The 21,943-nt window shown below is 46.4% G+C and overlaps 1 protein-coding gene across 1 annotated transcript in view; it reads left to right on the top strand.

Annotated features, from left to right (window-relative positions):
* The first annotated feature begins 1,061 nt into the window (after nucleotides 1-1,061).
* The window catches only part of DZIP1L (DAZ interacting zinc finger protein 1 like), a 41,771-nt gene continuing 20,889 nt past the window's right edge, over nucleotides 1,062-21,943 (top strand). Inside the window, exons 1-4 of the mRNA XM_044291666.1 lie at nucleotides 1,062-1,391; nucleotides 17,504-18,079; nucleotides 18,195-18,279; nucleotides 21,616-21,740. Of these exons, the coding sequence (XP_044147601.1) occupies nucleotides 1,122-1,391; nucleotides 17,504-18,079; nucleotides 18,195-18,279; nucleotides 21,616-21,740 (1,056 nt within the window). The 5' untranslated portion in view covers nucleotides 1,062-1,121. The remainder of the gene's footprint in view (nucleotides 1,392-17,503; nucleotides 18,080-18,194; nucleotides 18,280-21,615; nucleotides 21,741-21,943) is intronic.

The following is a 21,943-nucleotide window of genomic DNA, read 5'->3' as shown; positions in this document are numbered from 1 at the left end:
GGGGGGAAATAATGAGAGTGATGGGGGGGGGAAATAATGAGAGTGATGGGGGGGGGGAAATAATGAGAGTGATGGGGGGGGGAAATAATGAGAGTGATGGGGGGGGGGAAATAATGAGAGTGATGGGGGGGGGGAAATAATGAGAGTGATGGGGGGGGGAAATAATGAGAGTGATGGGGGGGGGGAAATAATGAGAGTGATGGGGGGGGGGAAATAATGAGAGTGATGGGGGGGGGGAAATAATGAGAGTGATGGGGGGGGGAAATAATGAGAGTGATGGGGGGGGGAATAATGAGCGTGACAAGGGAGGGTGGGTGGAATAATGAGAGTGACAAGGGAGAGGGGGGGGGAATAATGAGAGTGACAAGGGAAGGGGGGGGGGGGGGGAGAGAGTGACAATGGAGTCCCCAGAGCCAGACTGCAGCCAGAGTCCAGATCATCTTATTGTCCTGGTGGTAAGTAGACAATGCAATATGTTTATTATTTAATTGTTTAGTTATTAATACTACATTGGAAACGAATTTTCTCAGCTGGACACCGGCCGACACTGCGCATGCGCTGGGAGCCTCACCAGCGGTTAGGGTAGGGAAAAAGCACTGGCCCGTACGTAATTTTTCCCTTCCCTAACCGCTGGTGAGGCTCCCGGTGCTTGCGCAGTGTCGGCCGGTGTTCAGCTGAGAACATCCATCCGATCACTGCGCCTGCGCATTGGTCCATAGTTTTTCCCTACCCTAACCGCCGGCGAGGCTCCTGGCGCATGCGCACTCTGCTGTGAAATTTCCCTAACCTGTCGTTGTGCGCCTGCGCGGCGCTGCACACCTCCTCACGTCATGTCCGGTGCGACCGGAAGTGACGAGGGTAGGGAAATCTCACGAACTAGGGAAGTATAACATTACACCGGCCTTTGGGGTGTGAGGGCTGGTAACTACTTGGTTGGATAGTCAGCCAGCCTATGCCATGATGCCAGCAACAAGCAGTGTTTTTTTTTTTTTTTTTGGGGGGGGGGGGCGCCACAAGGTTATCTCGCACAGGGCGCCTGAACACCTAAGGCCGGCCCTGATTACAATGTCTGCACTTCTATCATCCAGTCATGAAGGCGGAAAGAGCGCTCGTGAAAGAGCATGAATGGGAGCGTTGGTTCGGGACATGGCTGCCCCCTAGTGGACAAGGGCGCCAGGGCGGCGGCCGGCGGTACAGAAACCCGAACAGGCGGCAGCCGTTGTTGCTCAGGTAACAGCTTGGCTTCTAGTACACTCAGGTCAGAGAGACCGAGACACCGCAGAGGAGTCCGTGCTCACAGGAGGGGAGTCCGTGCTCAGTGCAGAGGGGTCGGTGCTCAGTGCAAAGGAGTCCGTGCTCAGTGCAGAGGAGTCCGTGCTCAGTGCAGAGAGGTGAGTGCTGCTGAGCCATGTCTGATGGAGTAGTGCAGAGGAGGGTGAGTCCTGTGACTGCTGAGTTTGTCCTCGGATATTCCCTATATATATATATATATATATCATCTGTATAACTAAACACGTCTATATACCCCTATATATATCATCTGTATAACTAAACACGTCTATATACCCCTATATATATCATCTGTATAACTAAACACGTCTATATACCCCTATATATATCATCTGTATACCCCTATATATATCATCTGTATAACTAAACACGTCTATATACCCCTATATACATCATCTGTATACCCCTATATATATCATCTGTATAACTAAACACGTCTATATACCCCTATATATATCATCTGTATACCCCTATATATATCATCTGTATAACTAAACACGTCTATATACCCCTATATACATCATCTGTATACCCCTATATATATCATCTGTATAACTAAACACGTCTATATACCCCTATATACATCATCTGTATACCCCTATATATATAATCTGTATAACTAAACACGTCTATATACCCCTATATATATCATCTGTATAACTAAACACGTCTATATACCCCTATATATATCATCTGTATACCCCTATATATATCATCTGTATAACTAAACACGTCTATATACCCCTATATACATCATCTGTATACCCCTATATATATCATCTGTATAACTAAACACGTCTATATACCCCTATATATATCATCTGTATACCCCTATATATATCATCTGTATAACTAAACACGTCTATATACCCCTATATACATCATCTGTATACCCCTATATATATCATCTGTATAACTAAACACGTCTATATACCCCTATATATATCATCTGTATACCCCTATATATATATCATCTGTATAAGGCTACATGCACACAACAGATGTTTTTTGCGGTCCGCAAATAGCGGATCTGTGTTCCTGTTTTTTTACACCCACATCCGTTTTGTAGGTTGTGTTTCCGTGTGTCTTCAGTTTTTTTTTTTTGCGGTCCGCAAAAAAACCCTGAAGGCTGTAGTTCTTATAATTTAATATATACAGGATATCCAGCAACCATCCGCAAAAAAAAACAGATGCGGATGACATACGGATGGCTTCCGTTGGTCATCCGCATTTTTTCGCTGACCCATTGACTTCAATAGGTCTGCAAAATGTTTATTGCGGACAAGAATAGGACATGCAACACTTTTTTTGCAGACGGGAAACACGGACAGCGGACATGGAAAATAAATGGTTGACTACACCACAATTTTAACGGCTCCATAGAAATGCATGGGTAAGGCTACATGCACATGACCGTTCCGTTATTTTGCGGTCCGCAAACCGCGGATCCTCAAAAAAGGGAAGCCGCCCGTGTGCCTTCCGCAACTTGAAACGGGCGTCCCACTGTAGAAATGCCTATTCTTGTCCGCAAAACGGAGAAGAATAGGATATGCTATATTTTTTTTTGCGGGGCCGCGGAACGGAGCAAAGGATGTAGACAGCACACGGAGTGATGTCTGCATCTTTTGCGGCCCCACTGAAGTGAATGGGTCCGCATCCGAGCCGCAAAAACTGCGGCTCGGATGCAGACCTGAAAAACAGTCGTGTGCATGAGGCCTGAACCATCTGATCAGCCCAAAAAAAACGGAACGGACGCAGAAAAAAACAACTGTCGTGTGCATGTAGCCTAAGGCCACTGTCTGACATGGGGAAACCCCTTTAAAGAGGACCAATCACCTCTCCTGACATGTCAGTTTTAGGAACGACTTGCTTTCCCCCTGTAATAACAATTCTGCAGCATCTATTATCCTGACTCTGTCTTGTATTAATCCTGCTAGAAGTTCTGTAGTAACGGTACTGCTGGATGTTACCATGGTGTGTCTGACACTGTCCAATCAGTACTGCTGGTGTCAGACTGTGCAGGGACACCCCCCCCCCCAACTGGTAACACCCATCTGTACCTGTACTGCAAGCTGCTGACAATTCCGTCATAAACTTCTAGTAGGCCGAACTGGATGGACTGCAGTGTTTGGTCATCATGTTTGGTGATAAGGTGCACAGTAGTGTGTCGGGCACCGCTTATCACTGCACTGCGGTATTCTGCATTGGTTAAATGTAAAGGTCTGTCCCCATAAATGAGTGCCGGTGTGAGGGTGACATGGTCCTCCGCACTTCATACAAAGAAGCCTGTGTCTGTGCTGTGTACAAAGCCCGGCTGGATTTAGATAAGAACATTCCTGAACTGTCCGATGTTCCAGCGTTCTGTCCACGTGAGAAATCTGATGGGAGATTCTGAATCATTTACCAAATACCCTGAGCATGTATTAGCTCCCTTTCCCACGGTCAGTATTTGGTCAGTATTTTTCATCAGTATTTGGCCTCATGCACACGTGTTTTTTCACTGTCAGTGATTTGGCTTCAGTGGTCCGTGTCCGATTTTGCTTCAGTTGAGTTTCCTTGTGCCTTCCTTTTTTTTTTGTCTGACAGGAGAAAAAAAAAAGGAAGGTTAACGAAAAGTGTAATTTTATTGCACCAAGGTCTTGTAGAAAAAAACGGACACGGACGCGGATACCAGTTGTGCATCCGTGTTTTTTTTGACGGACCCATTGACTTGAATGGGTCCGTCCTCCGTTTTCCACTGACAAGAATAGGACAGGTTATATTTTTTTGACGGACTGGAATCACGGATCACGGACTCGGAGAAAAAAAGGAGGACTATCATTTTTTTTTTCACAGCTCCATAGAAATGAATGGGACCTCCGCTAAACTGTGAAAAACGATGGAACGGACGCGGATGCACACAACGGTCGTGTGCATGAGGCCTTTGCAAGCCAAAACCAGGAGTGGATCCTTCAGAGAAAAACTGTAATGGGAAGGTTTGAACCGGCTCCTGCTTCTGGATCTCTGGACTCCTGGCTTCAGTTTGAAAATACTGATGCAAACCACTGACCAAATACTGGCCGTGTGAATGTCCTCTTATTATAGGTCTGTAGAAGCGAAGGGTTCATTGGGTTTATTTTATTTTTTTGCGGTTCTCAATTCTTCAAATCCTTCAAGGGATTGTCCACATTTAGGGGCCTTTTGAACCTCCTGCTGCCATTGAGGAACTCTGATCGCACATAATAACATGGGGTTTGATAGGGGTCACGTGTGCCGCTGCAGCCAATGACTGGCTGCAGCTGTGACCTATCTTCCATACGTCATGTGACATCACTGCTGCAGCCAGTCATTGGCTGTACCTGCACAGCAACTCAGGTCTCTGGTCTACAGATCCTGCAGCTGTCACTATTGGATCCAACAATCCATGGCCGAGCTTTGCACCCACATCAGTGTTTCACCTGTAATCGGTGCTCCTATGGATGCCCCAGTTACGGTGGAAAAGGGCAAAAAAAAGTCAGTGTCCCCCAGAGGTCTGTTATGCCTTCACAAGGTTATGGTTAAAATATATAAAATACATAAAAAATACTATATAAAATACATATAAAGAAAAAAAGCCACTGCCCGTACCAATGCCGACTGTTGTCATAGCCACCTCATGACCCTATACATAATATATATCAGAACCACCAAAGAGAAAGATAGGGATCAGTCATCAATTCCTGATCAGTGGGGATCCGACACCTGGCAACAGCGATCAGCTGCCCCAACAGCCACGGTGCCACTAATGCCACTGGGAACAGCTCCACTCCCAGTGTAGTGGTCTCATCAGGTTACTGCAGCATTCAAGTGAGCGGGAGCGGAGCTGGCTGACATGGCCCCACAGTCTGAATGGAGAGATGCTTCTGAAGCTGTTCCTAGTGGTAGTACTGGCGCAGGAGGAGGCAGGTAACAGCTGGTGTTGAGGGGTGTCTGACCCCCACTGATTGGATCCGTTCAGAATGCATCAATTTGGCTCCGTCTGGTCTCCGTTGCGCTTTTTAGGCGGATACTAAAACGCAGCTTGCAGCGTTTTGGTGTCCGCCTGGCGATGCAGAGCCAAATGGATCCGTCCTGACACACAATGTAAGTCAATGGGGACGGATCCGTTTTTCACTGACACAATATGGCGCAATTGAAAACGGATCCGTCCCCCATTGACTTTCAATGTAACTGAAGAGAGATCCGTTTTGACTTAGACTTTTTTTAAAATGAATAATGCAAACAGATCCGTTCTGAACAGATACAAGCAATTGCATTATCGGTGCGGGTCCGTCTGTGCAGATACAAGACGGAGCTGCACCGAACGCAGGTGTGAAAGTAGCCTTCCCTGCGGGAATGGGGCATTGATGTAAATGTATGACCAGAGCTTCATCTACTTGCATGGGACTGCCGTGTACAGTGGAAGTGAATGGATCGCTGGTCGTGCACATGAGGTTCCTACATAGATAAACCCCTTTAAGCCCAATGGCCACTTCTGATTTTTTGACTGCATAGTGCCACTCCCAGTGCAGTGCCGGGCAACAAAGGTGCCTGGACCCACTCTCTATAGGGCACATGCCAGTCACAGTGGTTGTGCCTACTCAGATCATTAGATAATGACATATCCAAGTAATATACCACATTTCTGTTCAGGGGAAAGAATTCTATGCATGGCGTTTTTTGCATCATAAATTTATTTTTTTGGGGGAGAGTGTTGTAACGAGGGCACTGTGCAGGGAGGAGAAGGAGATCACCTGTCCCCATCACCTATTGTCAGTGGAGGATCTGGTGCCTCCATTGTAATCTTGTCCTGTAATGATAGTTAGATGACTGCTTACCCAGATCCCAGTGTAGACAGCAAAAACTGAAACATGACATCAGCCTATTGGGAGTCGGAAGTATAAAAACTGCAATTATGCAGGATATTTGTTATAACAGATTGTAAGATGGAACATTTATAGAAGAAACACCACCAAAATGTTTAAAAAGTCTATCGGCCCTCCGGACTAAGTGTATTCCCCATGAAATAGCAATTCTGCCTTGTGCTGTTCCTCTGCTATTCCTCCTGGTATTTATAAATTGGCACCCTCATAGAAACAGTGGTGACCTCTACCTATAGGGCCTCTTTCGGATCTGTCCGGATCTGTTCAGGAATAAACTGATGGTTTAGCAGACAAGTTCAATCAGTTTTTTTCTGCGATTGCGCTTAGTGTTTCCGTTTTTCCGCCCGGATTGGATTTGTTTTCAATTGTGTGAAGAAAAACGAAAGAATAACAGTCTACAGCTCCTCACAACCATCAATGGAAAACGCATTGTATCCAGATGCCTTCCTTTTTACCGCAACCGCAATTCACTTCTGTGGAGCCTGAGGGGCACGAAAAACGCACAGTATAGAACATGCTACGATTTTTTTGAACGGAGAAATGATGCATGAGGAACGACCCATTGTGCAAAGACCCATTGACATGAATCGGTCACGATGCTACTTATGCGTTAACTACTCGCATTGCGTCCGGATGGAAAATTCGCTCGTGTGAAAGAGGCTTAAAGGGACTGTAACCAGCCTGGAGCCTCTCATGTCCCGTTGTCCCTTTTTCTGTGTCTGTACTATTGGCACCATGTGGACTGGTAACACACATACCCCACAACTGTTTGGACGTTTGAAGAGGGACACTGATGGTTCATTGCGTGAAACATGCATTTTTCCTGCGTATTTATACACTTTAGTAGTTTTCTCTTCCGAAATAGTGCAAAAAATGTCAGAGTTTAAAATTCTAATTGCATGAAATAATATACAGAGAGGAACCAATATAGTAAATGCAGTAATGAAAGTCTATACTTCATTTAAAAAAAGGGACATTTACGGAGCAAAGAGGGACTTGGGTCAAAAAGAGGAACACTTGGGAGGTCTGGACACGGCCAACGAGCGAGGTAAGAGGCCAGATCTTGTTACTGAGCCACATTAATATATTAACCAAGGAATGCCGCCGGGGGTTAATCTGCATGGGTGCTGGAAGGAGTCCGATTTCATCAGCCAAGGTGACTATTCACAGGGCTCCTGTAGTCCGCCCACCGGTGTACCCAGAATATGTTTATCTGGTGACTGATTTCTATCCTCCGTGGGAAGCCTCGTTAGTGTCGGGAGGGAGTTAAATATTAATCTGCACTGGCTCTCCAATAATACAACCTGTACTGCCACATGTAGCATGGCATCCCCTCACATGCCAGCCAGAACTCCACTACTGCACTGGAGCCCATCCTAAATGCCGCCTTGGTTGCGATATTTTACGGTGGCTTCTGCTGAATTGCCACACCTTTACGCTGGGTTCACACCTAGGTGTTTCTCAAACGCGCGTTTCTATGCGCGTTTTTGTCGCGCGTTTTATGCGTGTTTTTTTTAATAGTGAACGTGCGTTTGACGCGCGTTTGGGTGATTGACAGCAGTGTTGTCCAAAGAGTCTATGGCCCAAACGCGCGTCAAACGCGCCAAAAAAAGCTCCTGTACTTGTTTGAGCGTCGGGCGTTTTACAGCGCGATCGTACGCGCTGTAAAACGCCCCGGTGTGAACCCTTCCCATAGGGAATCATTGGTTCTTGCCTGTTGTGCGTTTTACAGCGCGTAGGAACGCGCTGTAAAACGCTCAGGTGTGAACCCAGCGTTAATGCCCTGTGCGAATGTACTTGGATTGCTGCACTCTCCTTAGGATAGGTGAGATACATGGCTCCCCCGCGGATCAGCTGCTGGCAGGATCCAAGGCCCAGAACTAAGGCTAGTCCGGAGCTGCCGGATGCCAACAGAATTCCTCCTAGCCTTGTATATTAAGTATAATGGGGTCCGGTGGGGATCCATACCCATTACGGCAGTCAAGGTGGAGGAACGGCCGGACACAATCCACTGCATACTGCGGTTTGTGTCTGGGCGGTTTCCGGCATTCTCTGCCAGAACAACCTGACGAAATTCACTCCGGAGATGTGAAACTAGCCTAATACAGAAGCGGACTGCTCTGTACACTATGTCGTGCGGGGTTACTCCACCTCAGCCTCCATTCGCGGCCACAACACAATATGCAGAGCTGCCTGCTTCCTGCTCCGTAAACTGTGTTAGGGCTCATGCATACAGCGGGTCCGCAAGACACGGGCACTGGCCGTGTGCACCCCACATCACGGATCGCGGACCCATTCACTTGAATGGGTCCGCAATCACAGAGATGCGGAACGGAGGCACGGATCGGAACCCCACGGAAGCACTATGGAGCACTTCTGCTGTGTTCTGGCCGTGCCTCCGCACCGCAAAAAAGTAGCTCATGCACTACTTTTTTGTGGTGCCGACCTTCGGATGTGGATCGCGGACCCCATTCAAGTGAATGGGTCACCAATCCGGATGCAGCTGCCCCAACGTCTGTGCCCGTGTATTGCGAACCGCAATTTGCGGTCCACAGCATGGGCACGGAGCCCTTACGTTCGTGGGCATGAGCCCTTAGTTCTGGTGGCCTCGGCAACTCCGCTTGCAAGCGGGCTCCATCTTTAAAGACCACAAGTGTTAAACCAGTACACAGATTTAAAATAGCAACATCAAAGCACTTTTATTTTCACTGTGACAATCCAGTGACATTTTCAGAATAAATCTGGTAAGTGTGCGCCGAATAGAAACTGCATTTCGCGTTAGGTGAAGAATTCCAAATCACATGGGAAAAGTCCGGGCCGCCGAAAGATTCAGGGCATGGACCGTACAAGCATGCTGTAGTACTAATGACTAATATGGAACTACAAGTGCCACAGACCACAGCAGGGTGTGTTTTACGACAATATCTGCACTGTAAACCGTATAAATTCTTCTGAAACCGGATAACAAACTGAAATGCCGTGACTTTTCCACTGCAGACATAATCAACTTGCTGTGGCTTCGGAAATCCGCCCGGTATGCACTGAAAAAATCTGCAAAGTGTACTGAGATCTGGTACAATTGTGTAAGGCTTCTTTCACACGAGCGTGACGGATTGGCTCCGGGTGCGTTCAGGGAGCGTTCAGTGTAACTCCCACTATTTTGCAAGCAAGTTCAGTCAGTTTTGTCTGCGATTGCGTTCAGTTTATTTTTTTTCCGCACGAGTGCAATGCGTTTTGATGCATTTTTCACTCGCGTGATAAAAAACGGAAGGTTTCCAAACAACATCTCTCAGCAACCTGCGCTCCCTGGACTTTGTGTGGCTGTCATGGCCCATAACAGGTAGGAACTAGTGTTAGGGACCACTCATGGAGGCGACCTTGACGTGGTGAGTGGCTTATTACGCTTTGGCCAAAATGTACACCAATGCCTCATTCAACATCCAGCATAGAGGCAGGGCAGAGTGCTGGCTGCAGAGTGCGATTGCATTTTGTGTTTTTGCGTTTGTATCTCTCAGCAACCATCAGTGAAAAACGCATCGCACCCGCACTTGCTTCTGGAGGCGATGCGTCTTTCACTGAAGCCCCATTCACATCTATGGGACCAGGGCTGTGTGAAAAACACAGAATATAGAACATGCTGCATTTTTCACGTAACGCAGAACTGAAAAAAAGGCTCATGTGCACAGACCCATTGAAATGAATGGGTGAGGGTTCAGTGCGGGTGGTACGCCTTCACTAATTGTTTGCTGGCACTGTACTATGCTGCGGTTTTTCCGCACAGGAATCTGCACAGAAAAACTTCACGTATTCGGCAACATGTGCAGGTGGACTAAGGCTGGATTTACACAAAGTGCGATACACTTTGGGGTCTTTTCCCATTTTTTTTTTTTTGTTCAGAAACAGTAGGACCAGTTTATATCAAGATATTAAAGGGGTTCTCCGGGCTCTCCTACATTGATGACTCTGAATCGGTCATCAATACCAGATTGGTGGCGTCCGACCCCTGTCGTGATACAGTATTTCCATCTGATTAGGTGGTTATGTCCGGGATCGGGGATTTGCAGTCTGTTTGCAGTGTGACTGTGCACAGTGTACAAGGACAGGTGGAGGTAGGGAAATGAAGCCTAATCTCCTGATATCCTCCTCTGTTCAGCTTCCCTGGTTACCCAGGCTTCTTCTGGAGGTGGGGAGAGGATGGCCGAGGTTCCTTCTGCGGCTTCTAGTAATCAATTAGTAATGGGGAGCTGAATGTTTGCTGTAGGCATCAGGTATGCCTCACCTGTTCTGCGAGCGGCCTAGTCTCTGTGTAATATTAATGAGATATGTATTATAGTGACCCATTATTTCACTGTGCTTTTTTATATTTCTGATATAGGGAGTCATTTATTAAGCTGAAATACTCCTATATTAGGCTTATTTTGTGCGCAGATTGCTGTGCAACAGCTAGATGCGCCGCAATCTCCGACATGCCAGGTCTAAAAAAGAGGGTGTAGTGTGGGCAGGGAAGGGCCAGTAGGCCGTCTCATTTATCATTTTCTACGCCTGGTTTAGGCATACAAAAGGGTCTTACAGGAAGCTGTCTTACATTTGGAACTGGCGGAGGATCCACCGAAATTATAAAGAGCCCGGCGCCTCTACATAACTTTGGCGGAACCACTGCCAGCTAAGGGGTTTATTAAGACTGGCGCCTAAAACGCAGATTACCTCTAATTGCCATGGCCTACCTGTAGTTGCAAGTATACAGTGGTTCCTGAAAGTTTGTGAACCCTATGAAATGTTCTATATTTATGCATACATTTAAAGGGGCTATCCTATAGCATTAACTGCCTCCCCATGGGTTGGGCCCCTCACAGGGAATATACTTACCCTGCATGGGTTTCCTCTGCGTTCTCCTCCCACTTGCCAAGAAGCAAACTTATAGAGTAATTGGCTTCCTATGAGACTGGCCCTGGGATAGAAGAAATGAGACTGGGAGCCCCACTGGGAGCAGGGGCTGGTGTGAGTGATCGCAATGTCTGCACAGTGCTGTGACATTAGGCTACTTTCACATTTGCGTTTCTATTTCCCGGTATTGAGATCCGTCATAGGATCTCAATACCGGAGAAAAACGCTTCCGTTTGTCCCCATTCATTGTCAGTGGGGACAAAACTGTAACATAATGGAATGCTCCAAAATGCATTGTGTTCCGTTTGGTCGCGTTCCCATACAGGAGAGCAAACCGCATGGGATGTGGATCCGGCATGACCCACAATTCAAGTCATTGGGGACAGATCAGTTTTCTCAGACTCAATAGAAAATGGATCTGTCCCCCATTGATTTTCAATGGAGTTCATGATGGATCCGTCTTGGGTACGTTAAAGATAATACAACCGGATCCGTTCATAAACGGATGCAGACAGTTGTATTATCCGTAATGGAAGCGTTTTTGCTGAACCCTGCCGGATCCTGCTAGTGTGAAAGTAATAACTGCAATATGCTATATAAGACAATTCCTTACATTCATATTAGGCCTCATGCACACGACCGTTGTGTGCATCCGCGGCCGTTGTTCCGTTTTCCGTTTTTTTCCGCGGACCCATTGACTTTTAATGGGTCTGTGTAAAAATTGGAAAATGCTCCGTTTGGCATCCGCGTCCGTGATCGGTGTTTCCAGTCTGTGAAATATATCTGACCTGTCCTATTTTTTTCACGGACAACGGTTTACGGACCCATTCAAGTCAATGGGTCTGTGAAAAATCACGGCTGCACACAAGATTGTCGTCCGTGATACGTGTCCATGATCCGTGTCCGTTTTTTCCTATCATTTCAATGGCAAACTTGACTTAGATTTTTTTTTCATTTTTCATGTCCGTGGATCCTCCAAAAATCAAGGAAGACCCACGGAAGAAAGAACGGACACGGATCACGGAACAACGGAAACCGTTTTTGCGGACCGCAAAAAAACAAAACGTCCGTGTGCATGAGGCCTTACTATTAGAAAACAAGTTGTTGCAGTCTGGTTATGTTAGTAAGCATCCACCAGCCCCTAGGTGGCGCTCACACTTACTGTAGGTGACCATTGTACAGTGGCGTTACAGACAGCACAATGATATGGAGTCGGGTTACTGCTGAACACACCTAGATACCACATTGTAAAACAAAACACGATGAGCCCTAGTAGAAGAAGACATGGTACGTACAGACACCAGGCCGTTTATTTGGGGAGCCTTCTGTATTTCACCCCTCAGATTCCTGTGCTAGGCATCACAGAGAGGGAGGACGATCGCAATTTGGGAGCAGTTCTTTCTCGTACATCTTTCTTTTCACCATTGTGCATTATCACACTGCACAAACAACCCTACAGGGTTAAATAACCAGCTCTGCTACATCTGTGTACTTACTTATATGCATTTCTCAGATTTACATGTTGCTTTTATTTTGCCTTTTAAAACACATCAAAAAGCATCACAAAAATGTTTACGTTTTTACCACAATTGCGTTATTTTTTCCATGTGAATATATTTCACCTGTAAAAACTGCTTAGGAATTACTATAGTGATTTAAAAGGGGTATTCTAGCCTTTACTACGAGATGGCCTATCCTGAGGATAGACCGTCACTCGCTATTCAGCGGGGGTCTGACATTCAGGGAACGCAGGGTCGCCTGCCAAGAATTGCTATTCCCAGCAGATACGCTGGCGCTGTTACCGGTGGGAAGACGTTATTTGGGGCTTCCTGGCGCAAGGCCACCTTGGAGTCCACCTTTTCTGGCATTGCGCAGTCGGAGTGCACGCTGCAGTCACAGCACCGACGGGGCTCTCTCGCTCAGTCACTAGAATGATGTCCCGCTATTCACTTGTGACATCACAACTGTAGTGACTGAATGTGAGACGCCAGCAAAAGGTGGGGAGGAAGCAGAGCGGTGGCACGTTGGGGGGTAGAGCGGCATTTTGGGCAGAGTCCTGACATTTGAGGCAGAGTGACATTTGTGGCACAGAGATTGGTGGCACGTTGGCACAAAGTGAAGGCATATTGAGATACACAGGGGATACCAGCGTGTGGCCCCTGGCCAGTAGCAAACTCTTGGAGGCAGCAAGGATTGTTGTATTTTGCTATACAAAACATGTCTTTGATTAGGGCCCCCAGACATAAGTGCTGGGATCCGGTGAACTCCAGCAGGCTGTCCTCTGCAAGAACAGCCTGCCCAATCAGGTTACCGGACATGTGAACGCAGCCTTAGGGTACTTTCGCACTAGCGTTAAAGTTTTCCGGTATTGAGTTCCGTCCTAGGGGCTCAATACCGGATGAAACTGATCAGTTTTATCCTAATGCATTCTGAATGGAGAGCATTCCGTTCAAGATGCATCAGGAGGCCTTCAGTTCAGTCTTTTTACGGTATTTGGACGGAGAAAAAAAAACGCAGTATGCTGCATTTTTCTCTCCGGCCAAAAATCCTGAACACTTGCCGGAATTTTTTTCCATTGTAATGTATTAGGGCCAGATTAAAATTGCAGCGTTGATGGATCTGGTCTTCCGGTCTGCTCATGCGCAGACCTTTAAAAATGTGAAAACAATAAATAAATACCGGATAGTTTTTTCCGGATGACACCGGAGAGACGGATCCGGTATTGCAATGCATTTGTGAAACGGATCCGCATCCGGATCTGTCTACAAATGGTTTCCGTTTGCATACAGATTGCCGGAACTGCCTGCCGGAATCCAGCAACGCAAGTGTGACAGTACCCTCACACTGGGCTCCCAGTTCTGTCAGGTCTGGGTGAGGAGGTGAGGACGATGAAGGCTTCCTGACCAGCACTGTGCCTGCATACACATTTCGGCTACTGGCACACAACAGTTAAAAAGAAAAAAGCCATTAAAAGCGGACACACTGTCAGTTTTCCATGGTCATCAGTGTATCCGTTTTTAATGCCTGCTTTGCATCTAGGGCATATTCTAGAGATGTTTTAGACGTTCAGGCGGCATGAGCGGGCAAGCGATTGAATATAGAGGGGAAGGAAAGATCAGGGGGCATTATGGTAGTGCTATACAGGAATTGCTAGTTTTTTTGGTTTTGTTTTCTCGTCCAAAAAATGAATCAAAAATGATCAGAAAATGGTATCAATAAAAAAACAACAACTACAGATTGCCTTGCAAAACTGTTCTGTTACACATCTCTGTAGACATAAATGAAATGAAAGAACGGAATATGCTGCATGAGGAAAGGGTTAAATAAAGCTGAAAACAATTTGTGCTTGCACCCAGACCTCTAGTCCTATCCGCTAACCTCCTTTTTACCTGGTGCCTTGAGGAAAGTAAATAGATTATGCTAACCGGTCCAGTGTATGTGCCAAAAATCTATGACAGAGGTGATAGAGAATTGTCATTACTAGGACTGCGCTGCCACCTGGTGGACATAACCCGTACTGCACCATAATGGTTGCTTACAACTACACAATAGTTACAAACAGTAATATAACTCAAAATGACTATCAGATCAGTAGGGGGTTTTAAATCTTGGTACCCCCACCAATCAGCAGTTTAAAGGGGCACAGGGTCCTGGTAAGTTCCACATCCTCTTCATTGTATACCAGACACAGTTTCTTACTTCTAAGGCCTCTTTCACACGACTGTTCTTTTTTTCCATTTCCGGGCTGTTTTTGCGTTCCATATACGGTCCGTGTACGGAACCATTCATTTCAATGGTTCCGCAAAAAAAAACTGAATGCAACTCCGTATGCATTCTGTTTCCGTATTTCCGTTTTTCCCGTTCCGTTAAAAGATAGAACATGTCCAATTATTGCCCGCAAATCACGTTTCGTGGCTCCATTCAAGTCAACGGGTCCGCTAAAAAAATGGAACACATACGGCATCCATATGTCTTCCGTATACGTTCCGTTTTTGCGGAACCATCTATTGAAAATTTTATGCCCAGCCCAATTTTTTTCTATGTAATTACTTTATACTGTATATGCCGTACGGAAAAACGGAACAGAGACGGAAACACAACGGAAACAAAAAATTTAACAACGGATCAGTGAAAAACGGACCGCAAAACAATGAAAAAGCCATACTGTCGTGTGAAAGAGACAACTGTTGGATGCCGTTTTGTAATACCACAGTACGGAGCTGTGCTGTTAGGGCTGCAGTAAACGATTATTTTAGTAATCGAGTATTCTATCGATAATTTTTACGATTAATCGAGTAATCTAATAAGAAAAAAATAATACTGTTTTCCTTTATAAAAACTCATCAGACCCCCTTCCCTCAGTCCCCAACACCCTTTGTTCCCCACTGTGCGATCAGCCCAAGTGCATCAGTTCCCCCCCAGTGCCATCAGCTCCACTATCCCCCAGTGCCATCAGCTCTCCCCACCCCAGTGCCATGAGCTCCCCCTCACCCCAGTGCCATGAGCCCTGCCCCCTTGTGCCTTCAGCTCTGCCCTCTTGTGCCATGAGCTCTGCCCCCATTGTGCCATCAGCTCTGCCCCCATTGTGCCATCAGCTCTGCCCCCATTGTGCCATTAGCTCTGCCTCCTTGTGCCATCAGCTCTGCCCCCTTGTGCCATCAGCTCTGCCCCATTAGCGCTGCCGCCTTATGCCATCAGCTCTGCCCCCTTATGCTATCAGCTCTGCCCCATTAGCTCTGCCCCCATTGTGCCATCAGCTCTGCCCCATTAGCTCTGCCCCCATTGTGCCATCAGCTCTGCCCCCATTGTGCCATCAGCTCTGCCCCCATGTGCCATCAGCTCTGCCCCCTTATGCCATCAGCTCTGCCCCCATTGTGCCATCAGCTCTGCCCCCATTGTGCCATCAGCTCTGCCCCCATTGTGCCATCAGCTCTGCTGCCATGCTCCTCCTGACACCCGGATTGCACAGCGTCACTGGTTGCTATGACGCTGTGCACTCCAGGCGCCTGTCCTTAGTAGCGCCCCCACCCCCTCGGTTTCACCAACTTACCTTTCCAACAGGAGCGCTGCCGACACTCCATCGTTCTGCGCTGCTCTGCGCCTGACGTCACACAGCGCGTCAGGTCACACAGCGCGTACGTCAGGAGGTCAGAGCAGCGCGGGACCATGGACGTGCTGTGAAGTGTCCGGAGGCTGCCAGCTGGAAAGGTGAGTATTCCAAGTGCAGTGTGAGACCATGGAGCGGGAGTAATAGCAAGCGCTTCACTCCCGCTCCGTGGTCGCATGACACAAACGAGTCTTCGATGCAAAAAATTTGCATTGAGTATTTTTTTGTGTCGAATTACTCGATTTAATTGAGTAATCGTTTCAGCCCTAGTGCTGTACAAAGCTGTGAGATGACCGGAGCCCCTCCACGGAGCTGATCAGCACTGGTGGCCAGACCCCCTGACTGATCTAATATTTAGGGTCTCTTTTAAAGGGGTTGTCTCACTTCCGCAAATGTGATTTATCATGTAACATAGTAACATAGTACATAAGGCTGAAAAAAGACATCTGTCCATCCAGTCCGGCCTGTCATCCTGCAAGTTGATCCAGAGGAAGGCAAAAAACCCCTGTGAGGTAGAAGCCAATTTTCCTCACTTTAGGGGAATAAAAAAATTCCTTCCCGACTCCAATCAGCCAATCAGAATAACTCCCTGGATCAACGACCCCTCTCTAGTAGCTATAGCCTGTAATATTATTACACTCCAGAAATACATCCAGGCCCCTCTTGAATTCCTTTATTGTACTCACCATCACTACCTCCTCAGGCAGAGAGTTGAAGACATAGTTAATACAAGGCACTTACTAATGTATTGTGATTGTCCATATTGTCTCCTTTGCTGGCTTGATTCATTTTTCCATCGCATTATGCACTGCTCATATCCAGGGATTACGACCACCCTACAATCCAGCAGCGGTGGTCGTACTTGCACACTATAGGAAAAGGCGCTGGTCCGTCTGGTAGCTGGGACCCTGGGAGCATGCATAGGCACTCATCCACACCAGCTCCCACCCTGACCAACTCATATCTGCTCTGTAGCGGAGGCTATAACCCCTGGATACGCGCAGTGTATAATGGAAGAATGAATCCAGCCAGCAAAGCGGGCAATATGGACAATCACAGTACATTAGTGAGTGGCTTGTATTAACTTTGGCTACATAATAAATGCCATTTGCTGAAGTGAGGCATCCCCTATAATGATAGGCCCTTCATTTTAAAGAACCAGAAAACCTCTTAAATAATGTTGCTTTTACCACTCCTCCTATCTATCTGATTAACAGTCTCTATGAGTATACTCATGGATATACTGCATGTAGGAAAAATAGTTATAAATGTCTATACTGAGATCAATGTTATTGTTCTTTCGGGTCATGCTCAAAATTTGTAATTTGTATTTCATTTACAGTCATTCTTCGGACCTATATACTATCCTCTGTCGTCTCTTACATCCAGCCAACGTTCACTAAAGATGCCAGGATATGTTCCAACCCCCCATCAATTCCCATCTGCTCCTCTTCTAGCGCTCTCGCAGAATGGCAGTCTCCTCCAGAGCTTTAGGTTTCGTCCACGTAAGGACCTTATTGACTGGAGGCGTTTTAGTGCCATTGATGTGGACAGAGTGGCCTATGAATTAGACATCACTACGCTGCAAGAGACCATCAGCACAGTGACTTTTTGTAATTTGGATAATGAAAAATGTCCACATTGTCAGCAGCCTGTGGACCTTGTGTTACTCAAGGTCCTTAAGCTGGCGCAGCTGACAATTGAATACCTTCTTCAGTGCCAAGAATTCCTCTGCAGCAATGTGGCCCAGTTAGAAGATCAGATCCAAAAAGCTATTGGTGAACATCAGAAAACTAAGGATGACATGATCAAGCAAGGTGAGGAGTTAAGGAAGGTGAAGGAGGAGAATAAGATAAGGAAGAAGCTGTTTGATGCCCAACAAACCATGTTCAAGGCTGACGCCAACAATTATCATAAGGTAAGAATGATTAAGGATGATAAACTATAGACTATTTTTAATGTGAATAAATATAACATAGGGCAGCGCTGAGTGTTTTTTCTAATGATTTTGTGTTCTACCCCTCCATCCATAGTGCCAGCTTTGTGATAAAGCATTTATGACCTACTACCATCTCCAGGAGCATCACAAACGCAGACACCCTGAGGCTGCAGAGTTTGGTAAATTCAGTAATTATGTAATATATGTATGTTGGGCCAGGGACGGAACCTAAAGTGGTCCTGGAAAAAAAAACAAAAAACCTAAAAGTGGCCCCATATTGTAGGAGGGTCTAAATTGACAGGAGATGGGGAAACAAAAGTAGGGGGGTCAGCAATACCATAGTGCTGCACAATATATTGCCCAAAAAGGCCATTCTCTCTCCCTCTCTTCCCGTTGTCTCTGATTAACATATAGAAGCAGGGGGCTTCGGAGGTCAGATGTGGGACATAGCTGAATTCAGGAGGGCATGTTGCTGGCCGGGTTCATGAGTACCTGATTCTCATAGAGTCAATTACCACTGATAGTTTATTGTGTACCCAGCCAGCAGCAGAGATGGTAGCTTGGGTGGTCCTCTGGGCCACCAGGAAATTTCCCTGTAAGGTCGTTGGCCAGTCTGGTTGGGCTACATGTTAATATGTACCAGAAGCTCCAGTACAATGATATTGAATTCTGTCATTCACAACAGATATTGTCTCATTAATACTCAAGTACAAATGCATCAGAAATATGCCCTTTAAATCAACAGATCTCTAAATTGTTCAGAATACTCAAAGTGTAACCATTTCAGTTTAATTTAATATAGTATAAGGACAGATATGTTAAACATGTTTGTAATATAAGGTATTAGGGAAAGATGTTTCTTTGTGATAGAAAACAGGTCTTACAGTATTACTAAGGAGAGTCTGTCTTCAGTCTTCAGCATTCTACTGAGCGCTGAAGACATCTGTGTGTCAGTTAGGCAAGGTGATAAGCAGTGATGGTCAGCGAACACATGCGGGCTGCCATCTTTAGTAAGGTAGACTCACCCGTCCGGCGATGCACAGGTAAGCCCCTACCTGTGCCTGTGCCGGGAGCCGGTCTGAAATCAAATGCAGTCACCGGGAGAGGGCAGTTCCGAGAACAGCCTGATGAAGGCCCCCGGCGGCTGTTCTTGGAACTGCCTGCTCCTGGTGACCGCATTTGATTTCAGACCGGCTTCCGGCACAGGTAAGGGCTTACCCGTGCATCGCCGGATGGGTGAGTCTACCTTACTAAAGATGGCAGCCCGCATGTGTTCGCTGGCGAACACTGCGAACTGACCATCACTGGTGGTAAGCAGTAATAGGTAGGACACATGTCTATAATCATGGACTGGGGTATTGACAAGAGGCAGGCTGGAAGCCTCTGTATGTTACACACAGGCGTCTTCAGCACTTAGTAGAACTGAAGACAGACTCTCCTTAGCAATGCCCAGCTTTTATAAGAAGACTGTACTCCCTGTTTTCTAGAACAAGGAAACATCTTTGCCTAAATTATAAAATTATATTACAAAATGTTTAACATCCCTGTCCTTCCCTACATTACAATAAAAATAAACTGAAATGATAGCTACACTAAAACTGTAAAGGCAAATTTCCCCTTGAGTTTTCAATAAGAGTTTCTGGGATCCGCCCTTGAGGATCCTTACATACAGTGTAACTTAGTTCAAGCATACTCTATAGAAAGAAGAACACAATCAAACATGACACCACCTCATGTTTAGCAATATATAAGGCTACTTTCACACTAGCGTTCGATCGGATCCGTTCTGAACGGATCCGATCATAATAATGCAGACGGAGGCTCCGTTCAGAACGGATCCGTCTGCATTATTTTAGCATATAAAAGCTAAGTGTGAAAATAGCCTCGTACGGATCCGTCCAGACTTTCAATGTAAAGTCAATGGGGGACGGATCCGCCTGAAGATTGAGCCACATTGTGGCATCTTCAAACGGATCCGTCCCCATTGACTTACATTGTAAGTCTGGACGGATCCGCACGGATCCGCACGCCTCCGCACGGCCAGGCGGACACCCGAACGCGGAGGCGTGCGGAGGCGAGCGGAGCGGAGGCTGAACGCTGCCAGACTGATGCAGTCTGAGCGGATCCGCTCCATTCAGACTGCATCAGGGCTGGACGGCTGCGTTCGGGTCCGCTCGTGAGCCCCTTCAAACGGAGCTCACGAGCGGACCGACGAACGCTAGTGTGAAAGTAGCCTAAGGGGAAACATGTTCCATTAAAAAAATGTTTTCCAATAAAATGGAGTAAATTTTAAAAACTTTGTGACCAAAAAAAGAATCACTTGTTATAGGAGCGATGCCTGTATTGGCTTTTGGAGCCCAGACGTTCCTTACCAGGAAAGTTCTAATAACCCAAAGCGTATTTTGGCAATTGATAAAGGACTCATGAGCAAAATGTAGTCTTGTTGCTTTTATGCTTAGCTACTGTATGTTTTAGAAAGTTTCTGGTACCTAGGATGATCCATTAGGTCAAAGGCAGATTGAGAACTTAAAACGGCCCTGGAAAAAAACCTAAAAGTTTCCCCATGTTGTAGGCGGCTCCAAATTCACAGTTGGACAGCAGTAGGTGGGGCCAGCGATACTGCAGTGCAGAAAAAATACCGCCCCAGCCGAACCAAATACCACAATGCAGCACAAAATACAGCAGAACCAAACACCACAGTGCAGCACAAAATACCGCCTCAGCAGAACCAAATACCACAGTGAAGCACAATATACCACCTCAGCAGAACCAAATACCACAGTGCAGCACAAAATACTGCCTCAGCAGAACCAAATACCACAGTGAAGCACAAAATACCGCCTCAGCAGAACCAAACACCACAGTGTAGAACAAAATACTACCCCAGCAGAACCAAACACCACAGTGCAGCACAATATACCTCCTCAGCAGAACCGAACACAACAGTGTAGAACAAAATACTGCTTTAGCAGAACCAAATACCACAGTGCAGCACAAAATACCGCCCCAGCAAATCCAAATACCACAGTGCAGCACAAAATTCCGCCTCAGCAAAACCAAATACCACAGTGCAGCACAATATACCGCCTCAGCAGAACCAAATACCACAGTGCAGCACAAAATACCACCTCAGCAAAACCAAATACCACAGTGCAGCACAAAATACCGCCTCAGCAGAAGCAAGTACCACAGTGCAGCACAAAATACCACCTCAGCAAAACCAAATACCACAGTGCAGCACAAAATACCACTTTAGCAGAACCAAATACATAGTGCAGCACAAAATACCGCCTCAGGAGAACTAAATACATAGTGCAGCATAAAATACTGCCTCATCGGCCCACTGAGAAATTTCCCTGTAGGATCAATGGACAGTCCGCCCAGGCATTACGTTTTTGTTGCCGTTCACAGTGGTCTTCAACGTCTTCCACAGTTTTTACAATGCTGCTGAAAACAAAATTATTAGTACAACTTTTGTTTCATTGGTAAAATCTTTGTTGAACTGTGTGTTGCAGAGAAGCAAAAGAAGAGGCAGGTAGATGATATACAAGAAGGCATCCAGGAGCTGAAGAACACCCTGGTGAAGACTCAGTCTCAACTGGAGACAGAAAGGGAGATGGAACATCAGCGTAGGATGCAGGTAGAGCAGCCATGATCAATTGCTACTAAATAAGTCGCCGGGTTAGTTTATGTATTTGTTTAGATGAATCGGATAAAAATAGTTGTATGAGGAACATTTTTGCTGCAGCCGTTCTCTCTGTTCAAGTCTATGGGAGTAAGGCTACGTTCACACTGCGATTGGTGTGCACATACAGCATATGCATATTCTTTTAAAAAGGGCCA

Source organism: Bufo gargarizans, chromosome 4, assembly GCF_014858855.1.
Source record: "Bufo gargarizans isolate SCDJY-AF-19 chromosome 4, ASM1485885v1, whole genome shotgun sequence".
Classification (NCBI taxonomy): domain Eukaryota; kingdom Metazoa; phylum Chordata; class Amphibia; order Anura; family Bufonidae; genus Bufo; species Bufo gargarizans.
The sequence above is the reverse complement of the archived record's forward strand: the minus strand, read 5'-3'. Positions and strand labels throughout refer to the sequence as shown.